General features: G+C 49.9%; 1 protein-coding gene across 5 annotated transcripts; it reads left to right on the plus strand.

The window, feature by feature from the left end:
* Positions 1 to 1523: 1523 nt before the first annotated feature.
* Rab36 (RAB36, member RAS oncogene family) lies at positions 1524 to 18151 on the plus strand. 5 transcript variants are annotated; one of them, XM_074060545.1, is made up of 11 exons: positions 1524 to 1686; positions 2916 to 2996; positions 5036 to 5127; positions 7171 to 7236; positions 8397 to 8498; positions 10653 to 10717; positions 12329 to 12384; positions 13214 to 13291; positions 13656 to 13746; positions 14854 to 15029; positions 15502 to 18151. In XM_074060545.1, the coding sequence occupies exons 2-11, from the start codon at positions 2928 to 2930 to the stop codon at positions 15610 to 15612; spliced, it is 906 nt and encodes a 301-aa protein (XP_073916646.1). In that variant the 5' UTR covers positions 1524 to 1686; positions 2916 to 2927; the 3' UTR covers positions 15613 to 18151. The 5 variants fall into 5 exon arrangements, with proteins under 5 accessions (XP_073916646.1, XP_073916647.1, XP_073916649.1 ...); XM_074060546.1 differs by having other exon boundaries at positions 1529 to 1686; positions 14854 to 15051; positions 15502 to 18149; XM_074060548.1 differs by having other exon boundaries at positions 1535 to 1686; positions 14932 to 15029; positions 15502 to 18148.
* Positions 18152 to 19886: the final 1735 nt, after the last annotated feature.

The following is a 19886-nucleotide window of genomic DNA, read 5'->3' on the forward strand; positions in this document are numbered from 1 at the left end:
CATCTGTCTTCCCCTTTGTTGCCTTAACCTTTGGGTTAAATTCTATTCAACCCTACTTGGAGACATGTTGTTTGCTCAGTGGAACTGGTCTTCCCTCATGCTTTCAGCAGCTGCCAGGTTAAGCACCTTAAGTCTGGTGAACCCCATCCTTGAGCTCTTAAGGCACCTGCAGTTTCTACTGTATCCTCAAACTCTGACTCAGTACCTGAAGTCCTTTGGACAAGATGATGACCATCTGTTAACCCATCCTAGCAAACTAATAAGGCCTAATTCTGCCTTTGTTCCTGGAACATCCTGGTCTGTCAGTGCTTCTTTTCTTCTATTCATAAGTCAAAGCCCCAGAAAAGTCTTGCCTGTATTCCCTGCATACTTGTCTTGGTTTCATTTCTTTGTTTTTGTCAAAAGATTTAAGTCTTTAATAACAATGTAATTCTCACAAGAAACCCTTAGATAGGGTCATTTTATAGCTGAGTAAACCAAAGCAATTCCCACCTCAGTAGGGCAACTGAGTTACCCCCAAGCCTGAGACCTTAGCAGTGAAACTCATTAACAAAAGTATCTAACATCAGCTTCTGAAAACATTTACTTTTATTTTTGGTGGTACTAGGGTTTGAACTCAGGGCTAGCAGGTGCTCTACTCTTGAGCCACACCCCTAGGCCTCAGAACATTTAGTTTTGAATTAAAGATGACTTATATCTGTATACCAAGAATACCATAGTGATCAGAGATCTGCTTCCTACTGATACCCTTCAAAGAATGAAGTCCAGAAGGGTGTCTCTAACCCAGATCATCCTTTTTTTAGGAAGGTGCTGTGAAGAGCACTGGGCTGAGAGTCAGGAGATCTGGGATCCAATTCTAGTTCTCACTAGACAAATCCATTTGAATGTATGTGCTTTAGTTTCCTTGTCTGTGAAAAAAGGGAGCTAAATCAAGTTCTCAAACCTGGGACCCTGGACCTCTCCAAATCTGGTTACATGGCTTTATAAGGGCCTCTGGATACCATCTAGCCCCACACACCTCACTTTCAAAACAGAAAATAGCTCAAAGTTGCTCAGTGACTCGAAGCAGCTTTTTAATATCCATTCATCAAGGAAATTAATTTTGTAGCAAGAGCTCCAGGAGTCAGGCGCGATTTTCAGACAGTATTGGATTCAGACCTATGCAGAAAGATCAGTAGATTGGTAGGCATGCTGCATGTCCGTCTCTTGGTACGTCATGGTGCTTAACTCCGATAGAACACCAACACTAACTACAGCAAGAGCTCTTCCCGCATGATTGCCACCACCCCTCCTAGCAGCTGCAACTAAAGCACCTCAGGCTTGCGAACTACTTCTTGATCAGCCCCGCCCCCCAAGGCTCAGGCCCCACCCACTGAACTACCTGGTCCCGCCCACCACCCATTGTCGCCCTCGTTGCCATGGTGATCCTTGGCGCTCCAGCGCGCCTGAAGTCACTGAACTGGCCCCCCAACCCAGACGCCCGGGAGGCTCTCGTTGCTATGGTGATCGCCGGCCGTGAGGAGGAGAATTAGTTCCCGTCTCAGCCCCGCCCAGGCCACGCCTCCGACGTCCGGGATTGGTCAGACGCCCCCTGGTCCCTGGTAGCCCGCGTCGCCGTGGTGATAGCGCCACCAGCGCAATAGAACCTCTGCGTGCTCAGCCCCAAACGTCACACAGCGGTGGTGGGTGAGTCCACTTTCCCTCTCTGTTCTGTTCGAACCTCGACCCCCACCTCTCACGGCACTTTCCAGAGGTTAGGGTCGTAAGGGTGCTGCGTCCCCCGCCCTCCTCCTGGACCCAGAACCTGAATGTGGCCTGCGGCCTTGGGCTTCCTGCCTTCCTGAGCGCTCATACAGAGCCAGGCCCGTGCTGGTTGGGAGGAGAACGGGTTCAGATAGGGGAGGACAACTGGCCTTGGTCAGGGCCACTGTAGGAGGAAGAGGGAGCCCGCCAGGAAAAGTGGTGCTCAACTGATTTGGCTGGGTGGGGTGAGGACTTAAACCTGAAGTCTCCAGACCACTCAGAGGCTTCATCCTTTAGAAACTAAGTACAGGAACCCCTCCCCCCACACTAGTTGCAATACCTGAGCTTTGATCCACAGGCTGGCATTTATGTCATGCCTTCAGCCCAGAAAGGGAAGCTTAGAGAGGGAGCTGCTACTCATACCAGATCAGGGAGAGACCTAGCTCCCTACACACAACGTGCAGCCTGCAAGTTGAGAGAGACCACCTGACTTCCTGTGTCCGGATGCCCTTTGCTGATATTCCTGACAGAGAGGAAGGCCTAGATCTGTTTTTAAAGTTGATGAAAATTTAGGCGGACCTAAGTGCATCTTTGTAGATTTGCATTTCTTGTCAAACACAAATACAACAAATTTAGTGATCTTAATTAGCTTTATATGTAATTCTAGAATCAGGCAACATCTCATTCTATAAAATAGAATTCGTGTTCTGATGAGCTGAAAGAGGAAGAGGTTCTTTGCTTTTTTGTTTTGTTTGAGACAAAACTATATAGCTCAGGCTGACCTCAAACTCAAGATCTTCCTACCTCAGCCCCCCATGTGCTTGAGATTACAGGTCTGCCCTATCACACCCAGCTAAGAGGTTGGTTTTATTAACAGAAAAAGACTGGGGAGTGCAGAAACAGAGCAAACAGCAGATTGTTTCTTTCAAAGTTACTTTCTTTACAGAGTTAAAACAGAGGCAACTTCCTCATTCATGCTGGCTCAGGTGGACAGAGCCCCTTTGATTGCTGTGAATCTCTTGTTTTTTGGAATACTGCCCAGTTCAGAGTTCAGTTTAGTCACATGACACCTAGCATCCACAAGTCTGTTCTGGTTTCATCTAGTCTGCTGGGAACTAGTATAGGAGGTTAGTCCTGTAAGTTTTAACACCTTCCTTCCTCTGGGTTCACAGGACTCTGGAAGAATGAGGTCCTTCCTGACGCCTTTGGGGCCCCCTGTAAGCCGGGATCGTGTCATCACCACCTTCCCTAAGGTAGAGACTCATTAGGCCAGTCCTTTTTGTCTTTACTGCCCTTGTGATCCTATGGCCAGCTTCCCCCAATTTACCCTCACCCCTAGAAATCAAGTAGGTGAATTCAAGAGGTCTTTCTTCTCTTTGAGAAAGAAAGCCAGTGGTACATGGTGCAGCAGTGTGGAGTGGAAGTTATAAGTCAGTCAGACAGTCCTAGGTGCGAATCTTGATTTTGTCCTTAAGCTGTGTGACCATGGACAAGTTACTCAACCTCTCAGAGCTGCTACCACATGAGAACAATGCCTTTTACCCTGGGTACCTGGCTCATGATAAACAGGTACTCCCTTGCAATTGTGTTTGGATCTTATTGTTCTCATTACTGTTACTGTTATCTAAACAGTACCTTAGCACTTGCTTAGCATGTAGCAAGGCCCTGAAATCTTATCTCTAGTACTGAACAACAACAACAAAAAAATGAAACCAAGCAGCCGGGTATGGTGGTACACTTGTAATCACAAGACTGTGGGGGCTGAGGCAGGAGGATCAAGAGTTCAATACCCTGTCTCAAACAATAAGAGCAAAAAATAGCATTCCAGTTTCTGGTCCCCAAATCCAGGGCTTTCTGCTTTGCCATCCTGCCTTCAGTTTCTGCTGAAAGCTTACATCTGTATTAACTACAGCAGGGAATGCAAACCAGTACAACCTGGAGGGGTCAATATTTACCCACACTGCAGATGCATTTTCCCTCTGATGCACCCATCCCATTTGTTGGAATTTACTCTGCATATGTCCTGACCTGGAAAGAGAATGTGCACAAGGCCAGGCTTCACAGCAGTCAGAGCAGAGGTCAAACGCAATGTCAGTGTGTTCAGAGAGGGGGCTAGCTAAAGAGGTAATGCTGCTTTCCAGTGCAGACATAAGGAAGAATGAGCCCCCTCTTAATAAAGATGCCAAGGAGAGCCAACGTAAATTGTTAGGTAAAATGCAAGGATGGAGCTGTGTGTGGTGAAGTGTGTACAGCACAGTCAAATGTGGTAAAAAAAAAAAAAGCTGGGGTTTAACTCAGTGGTAGAATGCATGCTTAGCAAGACCCTGGGCTCCATCCCCTGCACCAGCAAAAAAAGAGGGAGGGAGGAGGGAGGGAGACAGAGAGAGAAAGAGAGAGAGGAAATGTCTGTCCAATGTCTGTGTTTGTTCATACATGCAAAAATATTTCTGGGAAGTTACATGGCTACCAGTGGCTGCCTACATGTGGCTTGGCACAGATATGGCCTTTTGGATTCTGTGCCCAGGCTGGTAAGAAGGAAGGAGGTGGCAGTAGGTTGTGGATATTTTGGATCCACAGCCATTCATTCTTCCTCCTCCTTACCCCGCCCACCTCAGTTCCTTCCCCACACACTGGAAGAGAAAACCTTTGAACCTCAGAACTTGGACAGTTCTCCCACGTTTTCCATCACGAACTTGGGTCCTTGCTTTCCCTATGGAACTTGATGGTGGTTACCAGGGATGATGGAGACTGATGTTTTATGAGTCAAACGGAGGAGAAGCGTGATTGAAAAAAAATAGTCCAGGTTATATGGAACAAAGGACTCTGTTTATAGAACAGGATAGCGAGGCTTAGGGAGGTAGAGAAGCTCGCCTGACATCACACAGGCACTGGGATTTGACCTGGCTGCCAGAGCTCCTGGGGCATCTTTCCTGTTTTCTCGGAAGGTTTGATTCTCCCCCTCCTGCCTGAAATAGTCTGGGGTCATAGACCACTGCTGACCAAGTCCATCCTGTACCCCAAGGCCATCATACTATTTCAGGCCTGAGAACTGCTTAGGTTGGGCTGGGTCCACATAGTGCTTCCTGGGATCTCACATTTCTTACACTGTGGCTTGCAGTATGACAGGGAACAGAGAAAGCTAGTGAAGCTTCCAGCCTCAAGATGTAGGAGGGAGGGAAACAGGGAAGAAGGGAAGGCTGGGAAATAGGTCACTCCTATGATGCCCAGCTTGGGTGACAGAGCTGTAGCTCTGAAGAATGATGTGCCTGTCTGTCTATCTGTCTCTTTGTAGTGGTATACTCCTGATGCCTGCCTGCAGCTCAAGGAGCACTTCCACGGGCAGGTCAGCACAGCCTGTCAGCTCAGGAACACAGGGACCATTGGGTGAGCCTGTGGGATGTGGGATGTGTGGGGGAGATAGCCAGAAGGGATGAGAACATGAATGAATGTGTGAATGAAAAAATGAACAAATGAAACACATAGACTAGGTTGATGCCACTCAGTGCTATTTTTTTTCCATTACTGAAGATTGAACCCAGGGCCTCCTGTTTGCTAATCAAATATTCTACCTCTTGAACTACACCCCCAGTCCTTTTATTTTCATTTTGGTTTTGAGATAGGATCCCCCTAACTTTGCCAAGGCTGGCCTTGAACTTGTGAACCTCCTGCCTCCACCTCCTGAGTAGCGGAGGTTATAGACATGTACCACCACGCTCAGTTAGTACCGGGGTTTTTAATCTGACTTTATTTGATATACCTTTGCCATGTGGAATAACCTTCCCTTTTTTTCAGAATGTTATGCAGATGAATTTTCAACCTGGGTTCTCAACACAGGTCCATTTTCTCTGTCTGGAACATCTTTCTTTCTCCCATCACCTCTTTCCCCTTCAAGTCTCAGTGTGGACATCAGGTTCCAGAGAAGCTTCTGCCTTCTCACCTCCTTCCTCCCCTGCCCCCAAGCCTGGGATTGGCAAGGTCCATAAACAGAGGACACTTCCTGTATGCTCCTAAGCCCCAAGAACTTATGTCACAGAATTGCAGGTTTGTCTGTCTGAATTCCTCCCCAGAGCCGGTCCACGTGGGCCAGGGCTGTGTCTGCCTGGTTCCTGCCTTGGTAGCACTTGTCACCACCAACACAGGGACTTTTGCAACAGTCTTTTCCTTCTTTTTTTTAATTTTTATTTATTTATTTACTTTATGCAGTACTGGGGCTTGAACTCAGGGCCTTCACCTTGAGCCACTCCACCAACCCTTGCTGTATGGTTTTTCAAGATAGGGTCTCGCAAACTATTTGCCCAGTCTGGCTTTAAACTGCAATTCTCCTGATCTCTGCCTCCTGAGTATCTAGGATTACAGGTGTGAGCCACCAACTCCCAGTTTTTTTGAACTGATTTGAACTCAGGGTCTTACATTTGCTAGGCAGGTGCTCTACCACTTGAGCTACCAGCTAGCCCTGTTTCTATGTTGGATATTTTTGAGATTAGGTCTTGCAAACTATTTGCCTGGGCAGGCTTAGAACCATGATCCTCCTGATCACTGTCTCCTGACTAGCTAGGATTATAGGCATGAGTCACCAGTACCCGGCTCAGTCTTTCCTTTTTTTAACAAACAGGTTCAAGAGCCTGCTTTTGCCCTTCATTCTGAGGATCTCATGGTCTACTCAGGTAGTTGGCTGAACTCCAAGGGTCATATAGGTCACAAGAGAGCCCAGCTCAGAAATCCCCAAGCCTTCAGAGATCAGGTCAGAATGGCCAAAGCAGCTATTCCCAAGAGATGAGCATAATGAAGTCAGCTGGGCAAGGCTGCTCTACAGCAGAGGTTTCCTGCAGATTGTCTTCTGAGGCTTCATAACAGCACTGCGGAAGGGATACTGAGGCACAGAGAGTACACTCTGGCAGTACCTTGACTCCTTCACCTGAACAAATGGATAGAGTAGACACAGTCCCCAGATGATAAGGTGAACTGTGAGCTGAATCACCAGGTGATACAGAGGTACCCTCTTGTAGTCTGCAGACAGAGAAAGCATCTGTCAGATGTTTCCCTGGGTTGGTTGATTCAACCATTGAGGTACTTGGAGGTGAGCTGCAGAAACTCTTATAGTATTGTCATCAGTCCCAAAAATGCTGCTGCCTGGGGTGCAGGACACACACACACACCCACACACACACACACACACACACGGTGGGTGGTGGCTGCTCTCAGTGAGCAGTATCCCCAAGGTTGTAGCTCCCGGGACAACAGAATCCCCAAACAAATGCAGGTTCTTCCTTCTCTCTCAGAGGGCCTGGGAGAGTGGAGAGAGTGGCTTAGCAGAGTGACCCATCCTGTGTGCAGAATTGAGGGGTGACTCAGGGAAGTTAGGGCATGTGTATGATGAAGACATTCTTGAAACCATGCCCAAGGGTGATATGGACATATTTCTTCCAGCCTCAAAATCTCCAAGGTGGTTGTCGTTGGTGATCTCTACGTGGGGAAGACCAGCCTCATCCACAGGTAAGTCCTGCCAACTTTCACCTCCTCAGACAGGTTAGCATGAGATTGTCACGCATAGCCTGGGAAACCCAGATAACATTGTCATAACGGAAACTGTGGCTGCTGGGAGCACCACCATTTCAGCCTGGTGGGAACCAGATAGTGGGGCATTTTGGGAGCTTGGCATTTATTACATTGTTCCCTGAGGCATCAGGCTGGCCCCTGTACTGTACCCCCACACCCCGAGAAATGGACAGTGTCTCTGTAACTTAAAGTTGTTGCCTCCTGGGATGCTGCAGCCTCTTTTGCCCTATATCATTCTTTTTTTGGTGGTAGTGGTGGTGGCGGTATTGGGGTTTGAACTCAGGGCCTTACTGTACCACTGGAGCCACATCCCCAATCCTTTTTGCTTTAGTAATTTTTTCCAGTAAGATCTTGCAATTATGCCTGGGCCAGCCTGGACTGTGATCCTCCTATTTATGTTTCCCATGTAGCTAGGATGAGAGGCAACACCACCATGACCAGCTTATAGGTTGAGATAAGGTCTCACTAACTTGTTTGCCTGGGGTGGCTTCAAACTATCCTCCCTATCCCTGCCTCCCAAGGAGATAGGATTATAGGCATGAGCCACCATGCCCAGTCCCTCTCCCACATCGTTTCTGATGACTGCCATGGTTTGGATAAGTGTCTCCCAAAGATCCAGGTGCTAAAGGTTTGGGGTCTTCAGCCTGGGCTGTAGGAGGTGGTGGAACCTTTAAGAGTGGGAGATCTTTAGGTCATTGGGGCTGTGCCCCTGAAGGGTATAGTAGGACCTTTGGGCCCCTTCCTCTCTTTCTCATTTCTTCCTGGCCTTAAAGTGAGTACTTTTGCTCAGCCATGTGCTGTTGCTATGATGTGCTGCCCTGACACTGTCCCAACACAACAGAGCCATGGGCTGGAACCTTCAAAACTGTGAGCCTAAATAAACCTTTTCCCTGTATAAGTTGATTATCTCAGGTGTTTATTATAGGATGGAAAGCTGACTAACACACCTGTTTATCCACAGCCTCTGTGGATCACACTTTCTTATGACTTTCCTATTGGTGGGCTTTATTTGCCCCCAGACTTTCACTGTCATGAGCAAAGCTTCCACGCTTGTTTTTGTGAGGACACCTCTCTGATGACTTCCTCACCTCCCACAGGTTTTGCAAGAATGTGTTTGATCGTGACTACAAGGCCACTATTGGGGTAGACTTTGAAATTGAGCGCTTTGAGATTGCTGGGATTCCTTACAGCCTCCAGATGTAAGTCACCATTGTGTAAGGCTGATTCCCATGTAGCTTGTGGGTGGGCTTCCTTGATCAGCTACTCTTCTGCTGTGCCCCATGGTAGACCTGGGGCACAAGGTCTACTACCCTGTCCAGACAAGCAGGGTCTGGGGTGGTTGTGAGAAACTAGGCCTCATGGCTCTGAGTTACTGGACACTCCCTCAGTCCAATAGTTGTTTTGTGTTGCTCATTAGATCTGGAGAAGATCACAGGCTGATCTACCCACCCACCCCCAATCTCCCCTGATGACCTGCTCTTGCTAATGCTTGGCCCTCTCCCACAGCTCTGGTCAACCCCTCCTCCCTATACCTCCCATGACCTCATAGGAGGGAGGATGGTCTCTGGCAAGTCTCTTCTGACCTGACTCTGAACTTCTGTTCCAACTGTAAAAATGAAGCCAAAGTCCGTCCTGTGTACCAGGCTTGAGCAAGGAGGATTCTGGCAGAGGCTACCCTGTCCACACCTCTTTCTCAGGTCTGAAGCTCATCTTCCTCCTCACATCACTTCCTCAATAGGGAAATAACTTCAACTCCCCCTGACATTCTTGCTTCCACCTCTGTTTGTCTCTCTTCTTTGTCCCTGCCAGACCCCATGTCTCTGCCTCTCAGTGGCCCACTGGCTTCAATCCCTACTCTTCACTTTCCCTAGGAACAGCCAAGGTCTTCCCAGGGCAGACTTTTTCTCACCTTGGCTGAAGTACTGCATGTTTGACCCTTATTGTCTTTCCCTCTAGCACTTAGACCATGCTACAGGCCTGTCCGGGATCCAGAGTGACTCTGTACTCTTCTGTGTAGCCCCTCCCCATCTCCTGTATCCTGATCTCCTTCCCTTTCTTCTTCCCTGGGTTCATCCTCCATTCTCCTTGCCCCAGCTAGGCTGAGTCTGCATCTGCAAATCCTGTGGATGTCAGTTGCCAAGTCTGTTGAGAAAGGGCCTTTGTGTAGTATTGGAGCTAGATGATACACATCTTTTCCAAGGGCAAGCTCAGGGTCAGTCCAAAGCAAAAGAGCCTGTGAAGAGGCAGGGCTGTGGAACTGAAGGATCTGAAAAACTAAGAACAAAGAGCCTGTGGGGGCAGCCCAGGTGGAGCCATGTAGAGACTAGTTGGTAGCTGATCTGTCATTGTGACCACAGTCTGTATCTAATTATAGAGAGCTTACAACAAAACAGGGGAACTGTCCTGCCACAGTCTCTTAGTGCCAGTCCCCCAGCTGGCCCATCTCCAGTCCACTCATCCCCAGCTCCCTACCCAGAGTCTTCTTAAGAGATGAAAGAAAATATGAGTGTATTAATGAAGGAATGTAGCCAAAAAGTCACATCAGGCTGGAACACTTGAAAAAAATTTCAGACCACTGATGTCATATTCGTGATTTGTCTCCTTTTCAGTTTACTGAAAGAACTTAAATTTTGATCTATTGACCTTAGAAAGGATGGATTATGGATTGGATTTCAGGATCATCCCTGCATATTGACTACCTGTCTTGTTTTACACCAGGGCAAGTAGATCTCAGCATGTGCTTCTTCTTTCTCCTATACCATATTTATAGTAGTCATCATTAATTCATCATTGCATTATTTTCCATGACAATAATGTCTCAATATTAGATGGACTCTGGATCAGAGTCCATCTCAACAGCCTGGCTGTCTGGATCAGTCACCCATGGGATGCAAACCACGCGTCCCTGTTAGCGTCCACCTGCTACCTAGAGAGCCATAGTAGGGAAGGTGAAGCACATATCACGTGAGCAAGTGACAGAGCCACAGCTGAGGGCCTGGCCTTGAGCCCTAACATCACTGACAAGGAGCAAGTCATGTCACAGAGCATCTGCTCTTTTATAATGTCACAGTCAGAAGGGACCAAGCCACAACTGCTAATGGCATGCCCTCTCTCCCATAAGCACTGTGAATCCAACAGAGAATCCCTCTGGGGTACCCAGGATGGAACACTGGGAGCCGGGGGCAGGGAGAGCTGCCTCACAAAAGTGCTTCTGAAGCTCATGTGTGGCCAGCACAGCTGGTGCAGATCCTCAGGCTTCCCTCCCATGATGATCTCACTAGTCTTTTGGCTCAGAATACTGTAACTGCTTAACTTGCCACCACCATTTTCCTTTCTCTCTCTTCACTGCAAAGCTGGGACACAGCTGGGCAGGAGAAGTTCAAGTGTATCGCATCTGCCTACTACCGGGGTGCCCAAGGTAAGTAGACATATGATCGCAGGGCTCTCAGCAATGTACAGCAGGGTGTTCCCCACTGGTCTCAATAGCAGAAACCCCAGGTCCTCTGCACAGGAACAGTTTTCTGTCTTCCAGGAGCCACTGAGAAAACCCCAGCCAGTGCTAAGGGATATTGGGGGAAGCTGCTTTCAAGCCCGGGCCCTGGCTGACTTTGGCAGTCATGCCCTTAAGGAAGCCTATGGTGGTAGGTACTGACTGTCAGTGTCAGTCCCAGTTTTCAGCTCAGAAAGATTATCAAAGAAGGACGTGCTCGTCCAGGAGTCTGAGAAAAGAAGGGCAGCCTCTAGAGGGAGGTGGGGAGAGGCTTGTTCTATCTTAACAGGAAGGGGCTAGGCCAGAGAGGAGGAGCAAAAGGTGGACCCTGGCGGGACTGGCAGGTCGCAGTTGGGGGCCAACAGGATTCAATGCTCACCACCAACACAGCCAAGGACATCCTGGGCACTGGACAGGGTTCATAGTCAGTAGAGGTAGCAGCATGATTCTCCACACAAACCCTAGCCTCTCAGGAAGAAGACAGAATGAATTCCAGTTGGAAAACTGTAAAAAGGATCCTAAACCACGCTCAAAGTATAGGCACAATTAAGACTACTCAGGAGTTGTGAGGTTCATAGGAGCCTCATTCAGATTTGAAAGAAACAAAACCAGGAAAGAAACCACAAGCACCTTAGCCCAGCTTCAGGCTCTGCCATGTCCAGTGTAGTCTTCTTCAACCTTCACGGCTCTGGGCCTCTCTTCCTGAGGGAATACTGCCTCTCTGGGGCTAGTGGTGTGAAGCTCCTGGCACACCTCTGCCAACAACAACTGGCACATCTACAGGGTCCTCCTTTTCTCTTTCCCTCTGCCTCTAAGGAGCCTGAGATCTCCTGCAGCCATCAGCCAAGGCACAGAGAGCAACCCCCTGCCCAAGCCTGATCATACCCGAGGGGGCATTAGAGAGCAGATGTTTGCATGGATTGTTTACATGGGCTTCCCCTCAGGAACCACCCTGGACACCAGGAAGAGAGGCTGACCACAGGGACCCATCTCTCAGTGTTTTGCCCATCCAGAAGTTGTTTCCCTGAAGCTGGTTGTTGCTGTTATCCTCACAGCTATAGCTTCCATTGGTTGAAAGTCTAGACCCTGGACTAGTAGCTTTTCAAAACAGCTGCCCTTGTTTATCTTCATAGCAACCCTAAGAGCTAGAAGTATCATTCTCACTATTTTATAGATGAGGAAACTGAGGTGCTATTCACTAAAGGCCCTCATCCTAAGCTCCACTCACCATTAGTGGCAGAGAGTGTCTTTTGTGAAAACCCATACCCATCTCATTCTGCCTGCCTGGATCCACCCAGAGGCTGGGCTGCTGAATACAGATCTGGGAGGTAGTAGGAGGGCAGGTCCCAGGAGGCAGCCACAGGGTGTCTCCTCCCCAGCATCAACTGTAGGGTTCAGGATGAGTACCTATGGACCACCCCAGTGGTTCCTTGTGGCCTAGAAAAGTGAAAGGTGCCCAAAGGGAGCCCCCCCTCACCCTGCCTTTGTCAATCATCACCTGTTGTTGATTGACTGTTGGCTTTCCTCCCATGGGTGCAGTGATCATCACGGCCTTTGACCTCACTGATGTGAAGACTCTGGATCACACCAGGCAAGTAATCCCAAACTCTGCAATACCTGCTGCCTAGAAGGTCTTCCCAAACCCTGGCCACTGGACTGGATCCTTGATGGTAGGTTCCAGTGACCAGGATCACTTGTCAGAACCAATGCCCATAGACCACTTACTGTCCAGTTGCCCTCTGATCCCTCAAGACTTGTCTTTGTGTGCTGCTCAGAGGCTGATGGGTCAAAGCACATCTCGGTCACCATGGGAAAAGTCCTAATCAGTTTTGAATGAGGAGCGCCATGTATTCACTTTGCCCTGAACCCTGACAACTTTACAGCCAGTCCTCTCTGAAGGGACATGGATTTGATATTTACTGTCTTGGAGAGAAGTGTGAAGAACATGACCAATTCTTCCAGGAATCGTCCAAAGATTGGACCAAAGCCCCTTACCTTTCATTTGGGTGGGGCCTCCAGATCCAGCATCTTCCAGGCCCTGTGAGGGAGGCAGGAGTGATCAGAGTGATCATACCCGGTGATGAAGTGCAGGACTCACAGAAGGTCCCACAGAGTAAGGATGGGGTCATCACCTCCCTAACTAGTGCCCCTCCAGTCTAGCAATACCCTACTGGCTGCCCGACCAGCATCCTGCATAGCCAGTGTAGCTCAACCAGTAGAGTGATTGCTTTGCAAGCATGAAGCCCTGAGTTCAAACCTCAGTCCCACCAAAAATAAATAAAGAAAAACATAGCCAGTATGGGCTCAATGCTGCCAGCCTTGGGGAGGACTCCAGTCTGCACCCAGACCCCTGTTCTTCCTCAAGCTCCCTTGGATGGATGAGTGATATCTCTCAGCCTGTGTCTCCCTATGCATTACAGGCAGTGGCTGGAGGATGCCTTGAGGGAAAACGAGGCAGGTTCCTGCTTCATCTTCCTTGTGGGAACCAAGAAGGACCTTTTGGTGAGCAGAATGGAGCTAGAAGCCTGGGTGGCCCTTGGGGAAAATATCTGAGCTTTTGACCCAAGTTTGAGAAATGGGTGGCTCTGGCATTGACATGCCTTGTGTTAAAATTCAGACTGAAGGCCATGGAGCTGAAAAGGGGAACTTAAGTTCCTGTGTTGCCTCTCAGGACTGGTATTCAGATTTGTCCTGGGATTGCTGAGGTATCACCCCTGGGCAAGCAGCATCCTTGTGCTGGGATACCCACCTGCCCAGGGTGAAATAGGGAGGGAGGTGGCATGGTGAGAAAGGAGCAGCTGCCTACCCCCAAGGGCCTCCCTGCAGGAGCCCCAGGGCACTGGACCATGAGGGCTACTTCTCCCAGTCAGGGGCAGCATGTGAGCAGGCTGAAGCAGAGGCTGTGCACCTGGCCAACGAGATGCAGGCAGAGTACTGGTCGGTGTCAGCCAAGACAGGTGAGTGGGGTTAGGGGCCATCACCATAGTGGGGACATAGCCATCGCCTTGCAAGGCCTTCCATGCTGCAGAAGTTCTTGCCTTATCTGTGGCTCTGGCCACCAACCTTCTGTTGGTGACTGCCAGCTCCTTCTATTGCCTGAAAGATATCTTCTCTACAGAAGGACCCTAGAAGGCCTGTCTCAGGGATGAGAGGAATTCAACCTCTGGCCCTTGCCATGCTTTGCCATGGCAGCATATTCTCCAACATGCCCTGCAACCACCCCAGGCCACCCTGGCCCCCAGCCCAGGCAAGGTGCCCAACATCTCTGAGCCTCAGTCTCCTCATCTGGGCAGTAGGCTGATGCTTTCCATCTCTTTTATTTTTAATGAAAAATAAAACAGTTTACATTACAAAAATCACATAGTTACTGAGGAAAAATTAAAAATACAGAGAAGCAAAAAGCAGACTTTGAAAACACAGGTTGTTTGGGGAGATGAAGTGAACATGCAGTTCTGACACATGGTAGGCCCAGAGGCTCTGGGGACTCAGGAATTGAGCCAATAGTCCTTGCCTTGGATGAACAGGGACAGTGACACCTGGCCAGGAGTTGAGAGAGAGCTGACGTGCTACCTCCAGCCCATCGCAAACACCTGGCAGTGTCATGTCCAGGGCCCTATGCTGCATCCCTTGAACCTGTGAGGACCCACCTTCCTTTGTCAGAATGACAGTGGGTTCACTGAGATCTCAGTATGGGTTAACCGGGACTGCCCTGTGCAGTTGTATAAGTTGTTTGCAGCACAGGGGCAGTGTTCACATTGAGTGCTGGAACCCAACCTCTTCCCTAATGGGCAACTGCCTCCCCACCTGTAGGAGGATGCATAAAAGGCTCCATGTGCTGGTTGGTGCCACATGGAAAATGACAAGAGAAGAGCCTGTCCCTAGCTTTGCCTGTCCCAGAACCTGGCCCATAGCAACTGATTAGAAGAGTAGATGCTACAAAATGAAGGCTCAGGAGTTTTGGGGAGTGGCCTGGGCAGAGTCAGGGAGGAAGCCTGGAGGGCCTTGCCCCTGTGGATAGGTGGGGCTGTGCCTCACAGGGTGCTTTAGAAGGGTTCATGTTCCAGAAGGGTGGGCTGCCCTGGCTCCTGGGCCCAGACGCATCTGGAGGAAGCCAAGATCATGGCTGTCTCATGGGCCCCCAGGAGAGAATGTGAAGGCTTTCTTCAGCCGTGTTGCTGCCCTGGCATTTGAGCAGTCAGTACTGCAGGACCTGGAGAAGAGGCACAGCACCCAGCCCCAGGTCGGCGATGGAGACCTCATCCGTGCGTATAGGTGTGGCTGGGTGGGCTGGGAAGAAGTTTGGAGACTGGAAATCCACACCCACTATTCCCTTTAACTAAGACCCTGCCAATTCCTTAACTTATCACCCTCTGTTCTCTTTGCACCCCCTTCTCTGGGCTGTCATCGCCTTCAGGCCTGTACCCTACCCTACCTACCTGCCAGCTCAAGACACCTTTCCTGTTCCTCCCTGGTCTCCTGGGCCGGGCTGGGCATCCTAGGCTCTGTGGATGTGTCTTGGCTCTGGCCCCAGTCTGTGCTTTTGCCCACTCGGTTCCCTCCCTGAGGCCTTTAGACCCATGTCCGGTCATCCAGGTCTCAAAAACCAGGCCCAGGGATCAAGCCCAGGACTCCAGCTGTCAGGGTGGGGTAGCCCTTGCCCGGTGTCAGCTGCAGAATGCTGGGTTGATGCCCTTACTTTTCCCGTCCTATAGGAATGGAAGGGAGTTCAACAGAGACCCAGGACAGCAAGAGGCCTGCAAGCCTGGGCTGCTGTTAGCCAGATTTGGTGTCAGAAGCCTCCACTTCCTTTGTGTGAACAGTAGCTTCTGTAACCGTGGAAGGGTAACATTGATCTCAACCTCTGTAGCGTATCTGTCCTCAAACTGTGGAGGGCCAGTGTTGCCAGGGTTCAGCCACTTCTGTTTGGCAGATTGGGGATACTGAGGTGATCTCCTGAAAGGCCATTCCCACCTGCAGGATCATCAGATAGTCACTGTGGCCTCAAGAAGCCTCAGGACTGCAAACTCAGGACAACCTAGTGCTGGCCCATATCCCTTGCTCATGGCCTGCATAAGCAGTCAATCCTGGTGCTCTTTCCTGGCAGTCCTTTATTGTGGCCTCACAATCCTCATCACAATGTTCCAGGCAATCAGCACTTGTCAAAGTTGGCAGTGAGGGAAAACCCACCTGCTATCCTACCTGGGAGTTTTCTGTTATCAACAACTCTGGGCCTTGGAGCTCCAGGCCCTGCTGTCCACTCATTATCCTGCTGCCACAGACTTTCAGGATCCTTGGGAAGTCCTGTCTCTGTCAAGGTTAATCCATAAGAAAGTCTCTCAGACACCTTCTTGCTAAAACCACTACCTTCCCTTCCCCAACACCTCTGAGATCCCCATTGCCCTGGCCTGCAGAACAAGCCATTAGCACCGTGGCCTACCTAGAGGATGAGTTTTCCTGACCTTGCTACAACGTGAAGATTGCAGGGCTATGCCTGTCCTCCTGCCCCTCTTCCCCACTGGCCTGCATGTCTCTGAGGATTTTTGTATGACTTCCACACATCTTTGAAAGACTGCAGAGGGTCCAGCATGTTCCCAGATCCACCACTGCCTCCTGCACACCCAGCGCAGGCAGAAGCACTGCCACCCCCACTCCGGAGGCAACTCTGTTGCTGCTCCTCTGGATTTGCCCTGACCCATCCTCTCTGCTATGAACTGCCCCACACTTTTGTGGCCCTGGGTCTACGCCCACTCATCCCTGCCCTCCTCCTGTCATAGGCAGGTGGATACGTCAAGCATCCCATCTACTTCTTGGCTAATGGTAGGCATTTTGCAGGCAGCTGTGCTGGTCAGCACCCTTCAAGTGCCTGGCACACCATGTGTCCTCATGAATGTTCATCGACTCATAGTGATTGCCAAACAGCAGGGAAGAACACTGGCATATTTTTCTGATCAGTACCCCTTTGCTATAATTTTGGTCTCTCTGTATAAATTACTTTTAAAGAAATTGCATACTTAGTGTAAAACCCAAGACACTACAAAGCATATAAAGTCCCTTCCCACCATCAGTAACACCCCTGAAGTAATCAGGACTAACAGTTGGTAGGATGCCTTCTGGCTGTGTCCCTGCATGCATACCACCATGTTCATTGGCTTATTTCTGCAGAGTAACCTTGTGTTGTGCACACTTCCTGGAAGGTTACCTTCCCAATGGCCTGCCCTGAGCCCTCTCACTGTGGGTGCATGCTGAGCCTCCTCATTCTTTTAGCACTGCCCATTTTTCCTTAGTGTGGAGAGGCTGTGGTTTGTGTAACCTGCCCTATATGCATGGCATCTAGTTTGTTAGCGATTAGCTTTTACTGATGCTGCTGCAGTGGCCATCCTTGTAGTTCCAGCTTTGCACACTCAGGATTCCCAAAGCCGGGTGCTGGGTTCTTGTCTGGGCTATGGTCCCTGGTCTGCTCCACTAGACCACGTTGGGAGCGCATTAGGGAGGTCCAGATTTGTTGGGGGTAGCAGAAAGCATCACAGGGTAGGAGTGGCCACCTTCTTTTATTCCTCCCTCCTCTTTCTTCTCAGGCCCCAGGGGGTCCTGTTGTCATCAGCTCCTGAGCTAGAAGCACACTGTTTTGTGTACACCCCTGCTTCCACAAATGGTCCCTTATTAAACTCTCTGTGTTGCCTACTGTAATGTGTCAGCTGGTTCCTGCAGGCCCTGACTGACAGTAATGGTCTTCAATTTCAATATTTGACCTGGGAGCATGGACACTAATAGGCTCACCAGGGAAATGCAAGGGGCTCAGTTATTTCCCTGCTGGTTAACATGGTATTATCTTAGTTTGTGCTGCTTCAACCCAATACTTCTGACTGGGTAAGTTACAAATAATAGAAGTCTATTTGGCTTAAGGTTCTGGTGGCTGAGAAGTCCAAGAACCATGGGCTGGCATGAGGGCTTCATAACACATTATAATGTGGTAGATCACACACCAGACAGAGATCAGGAGAGGACTGAGTATGCTTTTATAACAAACGCAGTCTCCCAATAAACAGTAGTAATGTATTCATTAGGCCCTGTTTCCCAACAGTGTTGCATTGAGGATTAAGTTTCTACATGAGTTTTGGAGGGGACATGTAAACCACAGGAAGTGGGCTGGGGGTGTGGGTCAGTAGTAGAGCACTTGCCTAGCATGCATGAAGCCTTGATTTGATCCCCAGTGCTGCAAAAATAAAAATAAAACCATAACAAGCGTCTTCTCTGTAGAATCACTTTAGTGTGGTTCCCACTCCTCCCTTTGATACAAAGATACTCTATTCAAACATTTCAACTATGACAGCAAATTTCTGGGGTACAGACAAGCTTGGTGGGTCTGGTCCTGCAGGCTCAGGCAAGCAGTGCTTTGCATCCCAGGCACAGCGAGTAAACACATCCAGGTTTCCCTTTTCCCTGATTCCCTGGTACCTTGCCAACTTTCTGTCTATCCCTCCATCCATGTCTTCTGCCTAAGACATCTTCCTATCCCTGTCTAGCAGATGAAGAGGCAAAGGCTGAAAAGATGAGCACCTCCATACTCCTGGTCCTGCCTCTACCCCATCCCACCTTAGGGTCTAATCCCAGGGTAGCCTTACCCTTGGGGTTCTGTGTCCCTTGCATATGTTTCCAAGCTAGGTGTCCCCAGTGACCTGCTGCTCAGGATTATGACTGCAAAAGGAATTTGCATGGCTCAACCACACCCAGCCCTCCTCAGAATCCCCTAGCCAAGCCTTTCCCCCATTCCAGCCTGCTCCTTATGCCCCAAGGTGTTGGGCAGTACTCTCCCAGTCCTGCAGCCATAGTGATGCAGGCTCCACAGTGACCAGAGTGGGGCCCTCACTCCTTCAGTCTTGGGTCCTGGGTACCTGTCTCACCATCCTCCCAACCCTGCTGCAGGCCTTTGGAGTAAAGAGGAGGTACTGGGATTCATCCTTCTCACAGATTAGCCTGGGGATGAGGATCACTCCTAGAGAAACCTCACTATCACCATGATCTCTTAAGCCAGGACAGCTAAGGTCACCTAACATCTAGGAACTGAACACAGAGGTAAACAGAGGATTGGTTAATTCACACGATCACACATTCACTTATTACTGGTTTTCTGACATGAGGTTTCACTATGTAGCACAGGCTGGCCTCAAACTCCTGCCTCAGGCTCCAAGTGCTGGAATTACAAGAGTGTGCCATCACCAGTTCCTACACATTCATGAGTTCCTCCTTTCTCCCATTTGCTCCTTCCAGAGCCCATGTGGCAGGTGCCAGCATAGCCCCATTACGCAGGTGAGCTGAAGCTCAGAGAGATGTAGTCCCTGGGGCCATGTAGGCTGGGACCAGGAGGCAGCTCCATCCAACTCTCATAGTCCTGGACCTCTGGATTCAGTGGCAAGTAGACAAGGAATGCTAAGCCTGGGGGACACCATAGAGAGGAGGAGGCCCAGGGCAGGAATGAGAGAAGGCACTGCACTCGGGGAGGGGAGGGTAGTTGTCAGAAGAAGAAACACAGCTCAGAGAGCCCTTCTTTTGGGTGAGAAGCCCACATTTAGGCACTGCCCTGAGGTAGGGCCCCCTCCCAACAGCTCCAGGGACTTCTCTGCCATCTGTTGTGGCCTCCCCATGTCACCTCCCATATGTTGGGCCTTCCCCTGAGAGAAGCTGATGGGCAGACGGGAAGTGTGGCCGTCATGCTGCCTCCTTCGTGGCAGCACAGATCCTTCCCAGCCTCCTAGTCTGGGTGCCTCTCTGGCACTCAGGGCCACCAGCCACGTGTCTGAGATTATGTCCTAAGCAGGTGGAGGGCTTCTGCCCTGGGTTGCTGTGGGCAGGACTTTTAATCAGCCTGCCCACCCCAGCCTCCTGGGACATATGATGTAGTGAGCTGGGAGGCAAAGCAGACCTGTGCTCCTTATTACTTGCAGGTAGGGGACATTCCTGGCTGAGGAGTCCTATGGGCCTCTAGCCACAGCCTGGACCATCTCACCGGCCATGCCTTCAGGAGTAAGCTGGTCTCATCCCAGCCCCTCCTTTCCCTGCAAAGACTGCAAATAGCAGTCAGGAGATTCCGCTGGGATTG

The sequence above is a fragment of the Castor canadensis genome, chromosome 18 (assembly GCF_047511655.1).
Source record: "Castor canadensis chromosome 18, mCasCan1.hap1v2, whole genome shotgun sequence".
NCBI classification, from domain to species: domain Eukaryota; kingdom Metazoa; phylum Chordata; class Mammalia; order Rodentia; family Castoridae; genus Castor; species Castor canadensis.

Bases quoted from the DNA above. Each gene is read 5' to 3' on its own strand.
- Rab36 (XM_074060545.1), top strand. From the start codon at position 2,928: ATGAGGTCCTTCCTGACGCCTTTGGGGCCCCCTGTAAGCCGGGATCGT. The intron at 13,292-13,655 runs GTGAGCAGAATG...TACTTCTCCCAG, and splicing joins GAACCAAGAAGGACCTTTTG to TCAGGGGCAGCATGTGAGCA. The intron at 15,030-15,501 runs GTCGGCGATGGA...CCCGTCCTATAG, and splicing joins GGCACAGCACCCAGCCCCAG to GAATGGAAGGGAGTTCAACA.